The 12,656-nt window shown below is 45.5% G+C and overlaps 1 protein-coding gene across 2 annotated transcripts; it reads right to left on the bottom strand.

Moving 5' to 3' along the window:
- Positions 1–1,042: 1,042 nt before the first annotated feature.
- Positions 1,043–9,108, bottom strand: TMEM147 (transmembrane protein 147). Of its 2 annotated transcripts, none has more exons than XM_054999566.1 (8): positions 9,046–9,108; positions 7,452–7,606; positions 7,282–7,351; positions 6,120–6,185; positions 5,029–5,165; positions 4,269–4,353; positions 2,630–2,751; positions 1,043–1,337 (listed from the first exon to the last, which is right to left on the bottom strand). In XM_054999566.1, the coding sequence occupies exons 2-8, from the start codon at positions 7,526–7,528 to the stop codon at positions 1,217–1,219; spliced, it is 678 nt and encodes a 225-aa protein (XP_054855541.1). In that variant the 5' UTR covers positions 7,529–7,606; positions 9,046–9,108; the 3' UTR covers positions 1,043–1,216. The 2 variants fall into 2 exon arrangements, with proteins under 2 accessions (XP_054855541.1, XP_054855540.1); XM_054999565.1 differs by lacking the exon at positions 9,046–9,108 and adding an exon at positions 8,899–9,020.
- Between the last annotated feature and the right edge of the window lie 3,548 nt (positions 9,109–12,656).

The following is a 12,656-nucleotide window of genomic DNA, read 5'->3' as shown; positions in this document are numbered from 1 at the left end:
TTTAGTGCTCTGGGAAGCTCTTTCTCTTCCCCTGAAAGTAGAAGAACCAGAATAAATTACGTAAGATGAGAAAATGGATTCTTGTTTGAATCATTTGTATGACACATTCAGCTAGTCTGGATGCTGAATGTGGTTAGGAATTTTGCTAATTCTTTTTTGCACACGGCTTACAGAGCTGCAGTGCCTTCACACGGGCAATGGGGTGATGCACTTACAATCCAGGCTTGCAAACAGCCACAAGCCTGAATGCCAAAGGTACATAAGCACCACTTTCAGGCGTCGCATACCACTTACTGCCGCTCTTGTATCACTACCCTCGATCGTTCCTCCATTTCCATTTAACCTCCATTCTAAATTTAGCTAGTGAAGTCTTCAGGACAAATAAGCTAATTCTGTAAAGGCCCGGGACCTGAGGATGCTCCATAAACAAAAATATTCAGCAAGGGCCATTCTACAGTAGGGGCTCTTGGAGAGCTCTGTTAACACCTCTGCTTCAAGAAAATAATTATCCACACTGTTCAAACAAAGGCAGATTGCTTAGGTGGGATTCTACAAAGGAGATTCTACAAGTCAAAGGCTGTTTTGGTGCAATGTCCTTATGTGACTCGCCCAAGACCTCTGGCCCCCATAAGCCCTATGGTCACCAGGCACGCACGTCTGTTCTCCCTACAATGGACAACTTAGCTGCCTGGTGATGCAGCCAACACTTGCTCAATTATGGAAGACACGTGCATCATTGGCTACCAGCCACTGTCTCAATGGAACCTCCATGGTCAGAGGCAGCGTAGCACTATATGTGTTGCAAAATGGAGTAACAACGAGGCGATACTTTGGCCTCTGCGGCCTGCTTATGGGCCTTTCAGGGGCTTGCCAAAGGTTGAAACAGCAATAGTAGGTGGACCGTCGGCCTGATCCAGAGTGGCTTCTTTTCCATTCAAGCCTTTCCCAAGGAGAGTTATCAAGACCCAGTTCCACACCCCAACCATCTTGCCTCCCGGACATGTTCAGAAAGCAACCAAAGGCATTTAAAATGCACAGGCCATGAAAAACAAAAATAGGTTTATTATTATCAGTGTTATCAATGAGTAGGTACCACAATGGAACTGCGGGCAGGAGCAAGTCATGCATTGCCTTGGCAACCGGGGATTTCGCCGAACCTCCCTTGATGTGGCAGGGAGGTTGCTCTGCCTGCTGGAAAGTGGAGGAGGGCAGCCCTTCAGTTGCTGTGTACCAGAGTGACAAAGAGAGTCAGGGAGCTGAGGGAAAGGAGGCCGGTGATGACTGCTTTGACCAGAAGTGCCGTCCAGCTGCCCAGCAGAAAAATGTGAACAAAAGATCTAGAAAAAGGAAAGGCCAAAGGGAGAGAAAAGTACACAGAGATGACCTTGAGCACTAACAATATCACCAACTTAAAAAGGGTCATGCGTACAGCCATATAATATCATTCAAATTATTAAAAAGAAAGAAGGAGATGTGTGAAAACCACGGAGAAGGGGTAATTGTATTCCTCCGCTAATCCCATTCCCCTCTGGCTCCCAAGCTCTGCTTCCTTCTCCTGGTCTTGCTCAAGGCAGCTTAGAAGTAAAAATACCATAAAATAAAATCTTTGTAAATTAATATTTTAAAAGCCATTAAAAACCAGGAGAAAATCCAAGAGCTTAGAGACCAATGGTCAATTGCAGTGATCTTCAGCAGTGATCTTCAGTGTAGTAGCCGTGGTACCATGGTGCCCACCAATGTATTTCCTGTTGACCTACTTCCTTTGCCCCAAAGCATTTCTTCTCCCAAGCAAAGAGCCAATCCTGGCTTTCCTCCTCCTCATTTGGAGCAGGTGTTTCAAAAGAGCACTGGAGGCATCAACGGGGAGCACCTATTCAGAAACTGCTGCCTCCAGCATAGGAGCAAGTTTGGCTCGGAACCCCCTAATGTTTTGCGGAACTTACAACATGTTGTGACTGGCTGCAACCCAACCCCCATTTTTCTTAGGATTCCAGAATCTCAGAATTACAGAACTGTCTCAGGGTCAGGAACCTGTAGTATAGTGGGTGGAGGTTCTAACCTACGAGCCAATATAACACAACTTCTTAAGTTGTTATCATTCCATGTATATTCATTCATCCTTCAATCATAGAATTTGGGAGTCGGGGGTAATTCCTTGAGATTTCCCAACTATCAGACACAGACCTGCTTAGCTTCAGAAAGATGGCTACATCCTATGTCTTTAGGACATACCTGTGTCCCCCCTTTATTGTAGCATAAGCTTTTGAGAACCACAGTTCTCTTCGTCAGAGGCATCTGACGAAGAGAGCTGTGGTTCTCAAAAGCTTATGCTACAATAAAGTTGGTTCATTTTAAAGGTGCTCCTGGACTCTTTACTATTTTGCAACTACAGACTGACATGGCTAACTTCTCTGGATCTGTGTCCCACCAACATCTTTCAAAGATGCTGGCTTGTCCTTACAGAAATCTCAAAACACACACACAACCCCACAAGGTTCCCCAAAATAAACACTGGAACATAACCAACTGGCCTAATGAACCAGTTAGCAGATGACTGCCTGCAACCAACAAAGTCCTCCCCCCGATCCCTCCTCTACCCACCTCTACCCAAAAGCAACCAGTTACTCACTCCATGAAGAAAGCTTTGTAGACGCTGATGCCGAGGAGGAAAGTGAGAGGTAGTCGGTAGTGTTTGGGTAAATCATAGCGGGTAAACATCCACACCAGGGCAGCCATAGCAATATAATGGACCTGGGGAGGGAGCAGAGAAGCGGAGAAGGGAAATAAGGAGAGCTGTGACACCCAAATTGTTTTCTATGGCATGTCCAGAGACCAGTGCAGTTTATACTTGACATTACATTTCTAGACAACCTCTTCTAAAATTCTGACACCCAGAGCAGCTAAGGATTCTTTTTCATTTCTTTGTTATTTCAAGGATAGTATCTCTGAGGACCTAACTACGTGTTATGTTTTTCCCTGAGTAAAGAATTTGGAAGCTGTAGAGATCGGACGTGTGCTGCAAGGCCTATGCTAGGAACTCAATTCCCATCTGCTCAGGCTTCACTCTGACAGGGACCACAACATGCAGAAGAGGGGAGGTTTTGCCTCCCTCCCACAATGCTTTTCTGAGCTGAAATGACCCTGGAGGCTGCTATTTATGACACTGGGAGTTTTCCCAACATCAAAGGTAACACAAAAGAGAGTTCCTCTGACCATATGCAGAGTTCCTAACTCCTGGCCCTCCAATGCAACTGGCATTTACAGCTTCTAGAGGAGATGATGTAACATTCCCTGAGGCTCAGGTTCTGATGTAAGGTTGCCAACCTCCAGCTGGAGCCTGGAAATGTCCCAGAATCATGGATGATTTCCAGACAGATCAGTTCTCCTGGAGGAAGTGGCTGCTTTAGAGGGTGAACTCTACGTTACCACATCCCTGCCGAGCTCCCTCCCCAAAACCTGCCCTCTGCAGGCGCCACCCCCTCAAATCTCCAGGAATTCCCCAAATGAGTTGGCAACCTTCCTCGAATGTTCTTTGTTTTAGAAACAAAGCATTGAATTCTTAATGCATTCACTCTCCCTACAAGCTCAAAAGCCATCCTTTACAAGCTTGGCAAAAGAGAAGCCACAAAACAGGAAACCTGAAGCACACGTCCATACAACGTCGAAGGACAGCTCTTATCAGAGATTCCAGTGGGTGACAAAGTCGTATGTACAAAGCACCAAACATGACAGGTGAGAATGTCCACAACGGAGCCATCACACACAAACAAAAGCATCATTAAGGCACAAGAAGAGTCCTGCTAGCTCTGAGCAAAGGAATGCATAGTCCTCCATCCTCTTTCCCAAATGCTTTCAGGGAGGCTACAAAGAAGGCAATTGCCTTCTTCTGCCATTGCGCCCGCAACATCTGGTGTTCACAAACTACAAAGAAGAAAAGAAGGCAACTGCCTTCTTCCGCCACCACGCCCGCAACACCTGGTGTTCACAGGTACACTGCCTCTGAACCTGGGGGTTCCATTTAGTGATCACGGACAATGGCCATGGATAGACCTGTCCTCCATGCATTTTTACAATTCCCTTTTTAAAAACTGTCTTCGGCAATGAATTTTTGGAAGATCATTACCATGTAATACACTGAGATTAGCCAACACACTTACAAATTTATTGAATAAAAAAAAGCCTCCAAGCCAGTAAAGCCTTAATATGTTCCCCCTGCCACTTGGGAGCCCAAGAAGCTCCGTGCAAGCTGTGATCAAGCTAGCACTCACCAGACTGATGTTGGAATCAATGCTCATCTGGATATACTTCCAATCGAACTCGATGCCGCGAGCTCCCACCCACAACGGGATGCACCTGTGGGTGACAAGTTAACTTTGAGAAGCAGTTCACACAATCGGGCACGCCCAGGGATTCTGCAAAGAGAAGGTTACTCCAAAAAGCACCTGCCAGAAGTTGCCTGCCCAGTCGGGATCAGGAACTAGCTCTGAACACATGAACACGTGTATGTAAATGCAAGGCTGCCTACTGAGTCAGACCCTCGATCTATCAAGGGCAGTATTGTCTGCTCTGACTGGCAGCTGCTCTCTAGGGTCTCAGGTAAACTTCTTTCACATAATCTACTCTCTTTATACCTTTAACTGTAGACCCTAGGGATTTAACCGGACACCTTTTACATGCAAAGCAGATGCTCTATCACTGAGCCACGGCCCCTCCCACTAGCCACAGAGGTCTCCCTAAATTAAACCGAAATGTATAAACTCCTAATCACTCTACACAAGGACTCTTCTCGATGCCAAGATTCAGCTCTGGCACACACCGGAGCCCATAAGGTGCAGCCTAGGATTTGGGAAAACCTGGGTTCAAATCCCCGCTGGGTGACCTTGGGCCAATCGCTTTTCTGCAGCCTAACCTGCCTCACAGGGTTGTTGTGAAAATGAAATGCAGGCAAGGGAGAATGATGTATGCCACCCTGAGCTTTTCAGAGGAAGGGTGATATATAAAAATGGACAAAATACTGAAGTAACTCACCGGGACATGATGAGCTCTGCCGTGGCCCATCCCATGGCTGCCACCATGATCTTATACTCCCCTTTCCCTGCATTCCTGGACATTACTAGGTGTAGCCCTACCAGGTCAGCCAGATCAACAGTAGCTTTCATGAATTCCTGGAGCAAGGTTAGAAATAAAGAATCAGGAAAGCAGACAGGCAACGTGCCCTAGGTTTCTGCCTCCCAGGCTTCTAATGCACATCTCAACCAATCAATCAATTTAAGACGGTCAAAGACCAAGTAAGTAACAACATACAATCTAATTATTACAGTCAAAGTAGACCATATTGTTTACAAATCTATCCGTCTAGCAAGCACTGAATTTCCTGAATCCAAATTCTTAAATATTGAAAAATCTAAATTTAATAAAATATTTAAATATTTCCCCCTATAAAATACTTCCTGCACTGCAAATTTTGCCACCTTTAAGGTGGTTTCTGGATCCCTATCGGCGAAAAGCTTATCTAGATAAAATCTATCGTTTCTTCCCAGGAACTGATTGCAAATTGGAGTTATATAGGCCACTCTAATATTTTGGTAAAGTTTACACTCAAAAAGAACAAGTCCCCTCGTTTCTAGCTTCCCGGCCCGCACATCTCTCTAATATGGCAACGTTGCTGTTCCCTCAATACAGTAATGCTGACACAGCAACATCTAATGCAGCTAGGCAAGACATTGCTAAAAATCAGCCTAGAATATTATGTACCAGCCTCCCACCTCTAGATTCTGCCACAGTTTCGAGCCAGAAAGATTCTGCAGAAGGCTTCTGATAAGCAACTTTTTTTTCTTTTTTTAAAAATGCAAAATGAATAATAGCTACAGAGAAACAACCACCTTGTCAATTTCTAAAATAATTCATAAAATGTGAAAGGTGAAATTTTATCACGTGCTGTGCCATCCCAAAACAATACAATAACATCCGCCATTCATGGAATTTATCTAAACTTTGCCTATGATTTCTTACGGATCTCCGATAATATGTCAATTTCACCAGCCACATACGCCGGCAAATACAATTTAAGTTATCAGAGGTTACCAATGAGTAGCTATAACCGTTTTTACTCAACGTACTCCGATGAAGTCATAAGCGCCTGCTCCGCCCTCCCAGGTTGGAAAGAACGTGGCTAAAAACAGCATCTGTAAGACAGGTCAGCAGTCAACACAGGAAGAGCCCAGGTTAAAACACAATAGATACAAACCCATAGAGCCCTATCTTGGATGGCCCAGGCTAGCCCAATCTCATCACATCTCGGAAGCTAAGCAGGGTTGGACCTAGTTAGTACCAGAATGGGAGACCATCAAGGAAGTCCAGGGTTGCTAGACAGAGACAGGCAAGGGCAAAACATCTCCAAAGTCTATTGTCTTGAAAACCCCAGGAAGAGTTGCCGTAAGCCGGCTGCAACTTGACGGCGTGTTATACACACAGAGATAATGTGGTTTCACAAATTCATCTGCCTCATCCAGGTGAAGGGGGTGTCCCCTAAAAAGCCAGCATAGTATAGTGTCAGAATGCGATCTGGGAGACCAGGGTTCAAATCCTCCCTTCGAGATGGAAGCTTATTGGGTGGCCTTGGGCCAGTCACACACTCTCAGCCCAGGGCCATATTAAGGCATGGCCAGGCCCCTAGGCTTTCAGGTATTTTGGGCCCCCTCCAGCACTTCAATCTTTCACCCCTCTACAGCTGACAGCCTGACCCTGGTATGGTAGGTACTAGACCGCAGTACACAGTCCTATATCCATTTTGAGGGTCTACTGAAGAATTCTATTCACAATATTTTTTATATTTTTATTGCACAAGTAGAACTCTACAAGAAAGCACATTTGGGGGGTATAATTGTCCAATACTGTAATATTTTGATGTGAATACAATTTTTACTATTTATTAAAAATGATATAATTTGTGGATAATTGTTTTAATATAAGAGACAATTTGTTTCACTTCAATAAGGAAGCAGTTAATTGTTAACAGTGATTATATAAGAGAATCAGTTAGTTGTAATTTATGTGGAGGTGTGCCTCAGCAAAAAAAATTGACAGGCCCCTAGTCCCTGCAGGGCCCCAAGGCTTCGGCCTAGTCAGCCTTATGAATAATACAGCCCTGACTCAGCCCAACTACCTCACAGGGCTGTTGTGAGAAAAAAACATCAGAAAGGAGAACAATGTAAGCTGTTTTGGGTCCCCACTGGGAAGAAAGGGATGAGGCGTAAGTAACGTGAATAAAATAAAATTTACCTTGCACAGCTGGACAAAGAGGTAGGTGGCCCCTGCCTGAACACATCTCCAAAAAGCATTGTACTCTGACCTGGAAGTGGTGGGAATAGAAACAGAGGCATAGACTGAAATGGATCTTCCCAAAGAAAAAGGCCCGCCCCAGCCCAGAGCTCCCCACCCTCCCAGCTTACAGGCCACTGCACTTGTAGGTGATGAAATAGGGGAAGTACGCCAGTGCAAAACAATTGCCGAAGTGGAAGAGGGTCATCTTGGCACCAGTCTACCGGATCCAAGCTCAGGAGCAAGGAAGGGGGCCGACTTTGCCCCTAGCACTGCCAGGGTGTTCCTAGGGAAAAGGGAAAAAAATTAAAGGCATAGCCGAGAACCAGGAAAACATCCCCTCTCTTCCAATGTAACTCACTCAAGTGGTATATAAGAGTAGCCCTCCTAAATGGCCCCACCGGCGCCATCTCCAACAGCAGCCAGCGAGATGCCGCAGGGAAGCCCACAAACTACAGCCCTTCCCGGCTCACTGGTCCCCTGAATCCAGCAACGGGAGGCATTCCTCATCTCAGTTGGGAGATTCCATTCAGTTATCCTGGTTAATAGCCAAACGCCGGCCTATCCTCCATAAACTCTCCCACCCCTTTGAAAGCCATTTAAGGCAAAGGCCAGGGTCACCATAAGTCAGCTATGACTGGAGGGCACTCTCCACTCCAAGGCCAAGACCATCCATCTTGTGGCATTGAGTTCCACAAGTACAGCTGCTTCCTTTCGCCTGTCTTGCATCTACTGTCAATTGGTTTCACAGGGTGACCCTGAGTGACCATTACGGGAGAGGGAGAAGGAGAGAACCAGCTCAAAAACCATTCCATTCCAACCAGAGCTTAAAAGCAACCAGGGCCAGGGCTCCAAAGTATCCCTCCCTCACTGCTCCTCTTAACTTCCCTTTGGCCTGTGAAGCTTTCATTTGCATCACTCTGCAAAGTGCCTGATAGGACTGGGCAATATCTAACCCCCATGTTCATCTGTTGCAAGAAAAAGGGTGAGAGGAGCAACCACCTGATTGACAAGCCGGCAAGAAGAACCTCTCCGTCTACTAGCATGCTCCGCTGCAGACAGGAAACTGATCTTTGTCATTATTAACATTTATAGCCTCTCTCACCAATTTTGCTGCTATAAACTGACCAGGGCTACCGCATTTGAAATTATCACCACTGATCCAACAGCTCAGCTCTGTGCATTCCAATGGGCAAGGAAGGTCTTTGGCCAGGCCAGCCTGAGAGCCTTTCGGGCACAGAGGCCAAAGGATTCAGCCTCAGATCTTCTTTCCCAACATGGCACTAGCGATTGCCAGCTCCAGGAGATTTGAAGTGGAGCCTGGGGAAGATCAGGTTTGAGGAGGGGATAATACCATGGAGTCCACCCTCCAAACCAACCGTTTCTCCAGGAAACTGATCTCTCTTGTTTGGAGATCAGCTGTATTTCCAGGAGATCTCCAGGCACCAACTAGAAGTTGACATCCCCACTACCAAGCCGGGGCCACCACCTCCGTGCAAAGCATGATTCTCTGGTCCTCCCCAGGCCCAAATCTGCTTGTACTTAAAAAATATCTTATGCCTCCAGAAACCCATCCACCTTTTAAACCCATCTAAGGCCAAGGCCAACACCACATCTTGTGCAAGTGAGTTCCACAAGTACGGCTGCAAAAAGCCTCCGCGGCTTTCCACTGCCAGAGACCCTCAGTCAACCTCTTCCAGCCCCCGATCTCTCCCAGATACTCACTAACATGCGCCCACGTCCTCCTTCGCAATTGCATTTACGCATGCGCGCAAAGCCTTCCTTCCTTCTCCCACAGTCCTTTCTCGGAGCCGGGGATTGTAGTTTTTTGCTTTCATCGGTTGCTATTCCTCTAAAGATGCGGTGAACTACAATCTCCAGAATGCACAGCGCAAAGGGAGCCACTTCATTGTTAGAACGGTAGTCCTTTAATTTAAAGGCTCGCGTGTTGCATTGGGCAACAGAGTTGGGAAGGAAAAGTAGGGGCAGGTGTATGATGGGAAAGACTTAGAGGAGGATTTGAAGAGGTGCATTGTGGGGATTGTAGTTCTTTATCAAGCTACCGGCTGTTGTGATACGTGCACTGCAATAGGCAAGACTTGCTGCCCGGTACTTATAAAGGTGCAGTTGTGCTTCATATGGTATCGTATAAAATGTATTTTTGTGTGTGCACGCAATTAAATTCCGCCGATTTTGAAAAATTGACTGATTGGAAGGAGTCACTTTGTTTTGGACTGTACCACTTCAGATTGCAAGCCCGTTAGGATTGTTGTGAACGCTAGCTACATGAGATTCTCTCTTTCCCAGACGTGTGCATAATCCCACAGTATTAAAGGAAGGTTATCTCTGGCTGTTGACGTGGAAGATGGGAGGAGGTCCTGGGATAGAAGCCAGCATGAGCGGCTGCTCCTAGTTATCTTTCCACTTGTGCCAGCTGTATTTGTGGGTCAGCCTCTTGGTCTTGCCTTCCTAGTTGATGGAATTGTTTTTGAGTTGAGAAATCCTGGCTCAGCCTTGCGGAATGCCCCAGTTTGAGATTGCAACTGGCATATGCATTGCAGGCAGGTGCATTGCCAAGTGCATGAAGGACAGCGGTGGAGCCATCCTCTTCAAACAGGATTTAGTCGATCCATTTTCCTTCAACAGTAAAGAGCCGCATCCCCATGACAGGGTAATTTTCAGCACCCACCGCCTCTAGGGTTTGAGAGAGGCTGATGCATGCAGCTAAAACATCACTGGCATAGCATTGGAAGTCAACGTCAATTCCTACAATTAACACCTGGTATAACAAAGTTTGGGACTTCCTACTGATGGAAAATATAGCTGAGAAGTTGTATCTTCAAGCCAACCCAACAAGAAATACAAATTTTTATACAAAATGGGAACCTTTTTTTAGATTTTCTAGCTAAAAACGAACTTTTACTAACAAAATTGAGATTTCAAGAAATTATGGAAATGGAAAAGTGGAGTGTCTAGTAAACATAACTATGGGGAAACTATACCAAGAAGGTTACTGTTATAAAGGTATGTTTCTCATTTCATGATTGGGTGAAAGTTTAAAATTATATATATTGATAAGATTATCTCTATTACGATTTGGTTGAGATTGAAGTATTTAATATTGTTATTGTTATAGTTTGTATGTTACAAGTTAATAATAAAATAATTTTAAAAAGAAAAAAGAGAGGCTGATGCAGCGTTTCCCATTACATAAACTGCATTTCTGACTCCAGCTTCACTGCCTTCCTTTCTTTTTTGAGAAATGCAATCAATTTTGGTGGTTTGGCTGATTTATATGCACTGAAGATGTAAATTTGTGCAGGGCTGTACCACATCAGATTTCAAGTAAGGACTCCTCGCAGAACTGGATAGAAAACTAGCATGCCAGGGGAAAAACGACATAGCTACACCACTGAATATATGGTACTGCCTGCTCCTGAATCAGACCTGCGACAGAAAAGCTCTTGCACATGCTCAGATGAGCTTTCATTTTTCAATTAAGCATGCAATCCTGAGACTGCATCCTCTAGCATGCTACAATCCCACACCAGCAATGACTTTAACTGCATTACCTACATGACACCCAGCAAAAAAAAAAAAAGGCTTGAGGATGAGCAGGCAGGAAGAATGTGGGTCAATGAGGCGGTTAAATCCGTTAATCTGGTTCTCAAACCAGGCAGGATACAGGCCGGTCAATAATGATGCATCAGGCGATTGTCTCCTCACAAGCCCCCACAAGCCCCGACATTCGGCTGGTGAATCACCTGTTCCAGTTTACTGTGCTGCAGTTTATTCCTCTGCAGAAGGATCCCATCCTGATGACGTTATCGTTTAAGTGGATCTCTTAAGCATAGAATGACCTTGAGGACAAAGGGTTGCTTGTAATGACAGAAGAGACCTCACGGTGTCACTAGGGAGGAAGTTTCGTCCACTATTTCACTGATGCTGAACTCTGGAGGGTCTTGAAGTAGTAAAAATTAAAAAGGGATCCTCGTGACTCCTTAAACCAGGGGTCTCCCAACTTTTTTGAGTCTGTGCGCACTTTTGGAATTCTGACACAGTGTTGTGGGTGCAGCCACAAAATGGCTGCTGGAGGCACAGCCAGCCACAAAATGGCTGTCCCAGCTTACCTTCAGTCACAAAATGAAAATCCTTGTTTTGTGGTGGCAGCTGCTACCAAAGCAGTTTTTAAAAATCTGCACAGCCAATCTGAAGCCTTGCTGAGCAAAAGCCCCACTTTCTAAAAACACTTGGTGGGCACCAGGAAAAGGTGTCCGTAGGCACTAGAATGGGGATGATTCCCCATTCTATGGGGAATGCAATGATTAAAAATGCATTGAGTCATGAGCCTCAGGGGACCAGAACAAATGCATCTGATGAGCGAGCTTAGACTGGAGTAATTTTACATAAGCTTACAAAAATAGGATGAGAGCCAAAGGTTTCTGTTTCCCCCAGAAGAGGCACATTCCATCCTGGAGCATAAAGAGAAGCACTCAAGTAGCACAAGATTGCAAGAGACACCGTAGACCTTTTGCCCCCTTTATCGGCCAGTGCAACATCTCTGGGGAACACCAGATTGCCAGCAAGTCAGAGCTGATATTAAACCATACTTGATTACTAGATTACTTTGCCTCTGTTTTGATCTCTCCTTGACAATAATGAACTTTCTCAACTACACATAAGTGCTCCCCTGTGGAAGTCCCTCTAGCTCTGCTTTTCTCAAAGGTTTCAAAGCAAACTTGCTGAAGCGCTATAGTTACAATATACTAGAAATCCGTAAGACACATCAGAGGGCTTTTAACCTCTGCATCTCAAACTGTGGTTTCGGCCCAGCAAGCTGTCTACTGCGGATCTCGGGGGCTGTGTTTACATTAAATTCATGCGTTCGATCATGGAAGCAGTTCACAGCATTTAAGGCTACGGATTCTGGAGTGTTAACGGAGCATTCCACCCCAGTGGAGGCAAGGAGTGCTTGCCAGATCTGCCAACTCATAAAGAGATAAGGAAAGCTGGACAATGGATACCATTGAGGCATTTTGCAAGGGCAAATGTGCCCTTGCCAAGCCCAAAACTGAAGGCTTTCTGTCTCCGAAATGACTCTGCTCTTTTCAGGGAAGCTCTCAACAGATACTGAATCGCTCTGGTGAGAGAAATGACCTCTGGAGGTCAGGCCAGATTCACCTGAAGCCACTAAAGAGATTGACAAGAAGGAAGGGACTTAGTAGGCCTCTAATAGCCTTCTGGGCAGGTTGCAAGATTTCCTGCAAAGCAATGACAACATCCGTGTGTCTTTCTACAGAGAAATCTCTGCAGGGAGCACAGCATGAGGAGGGGCT

Source organism: Eublepharis macularius, chromosome 15 (genome assembly GCF_028583425.1).
Source record: "Eublepharis macularius isolate TG4126 chromosome 15, MPM_Emac_v1.0, whole genome shotgun sequence".
Taxonomy (NCBI): domain Eukaryota; kingdom Metazoa; phylum Chordata; class Lepidosauria; order Squamata; family Eublepharidae; genus Eublepharis; species Eublepharis macularius.
Note: the sequence above shows the minus strand (reverse complement) of the source record. Positions and strands in the feature narration are given on the sequence as shown.

Bases quoted from the DNA above. Each gene is read 5' to 3' on its own strand.
- TMEM147 (XM_054999566.1), bottom strand. From the start codon at position 7,528: ATGACCCTCTTCCACTTCGGCAATTGTTTTGCACTGGCGTACTTCCCC. The intron at 5,166-6,119 runs GTACGTTGAGTA...ACCTTGCTCCAG, and splicing joins GCGCTTATGACTTCATCGGA to GAATTCATGAAAGCTACTGT. The intron at 1,338-2,629 runs GTGAGTAACTGG...TCCTTTTTCTAG, and splicing joins TACAAAGCTTTCTTCATGGA to ATCTTTTGTTCACATTTTTC.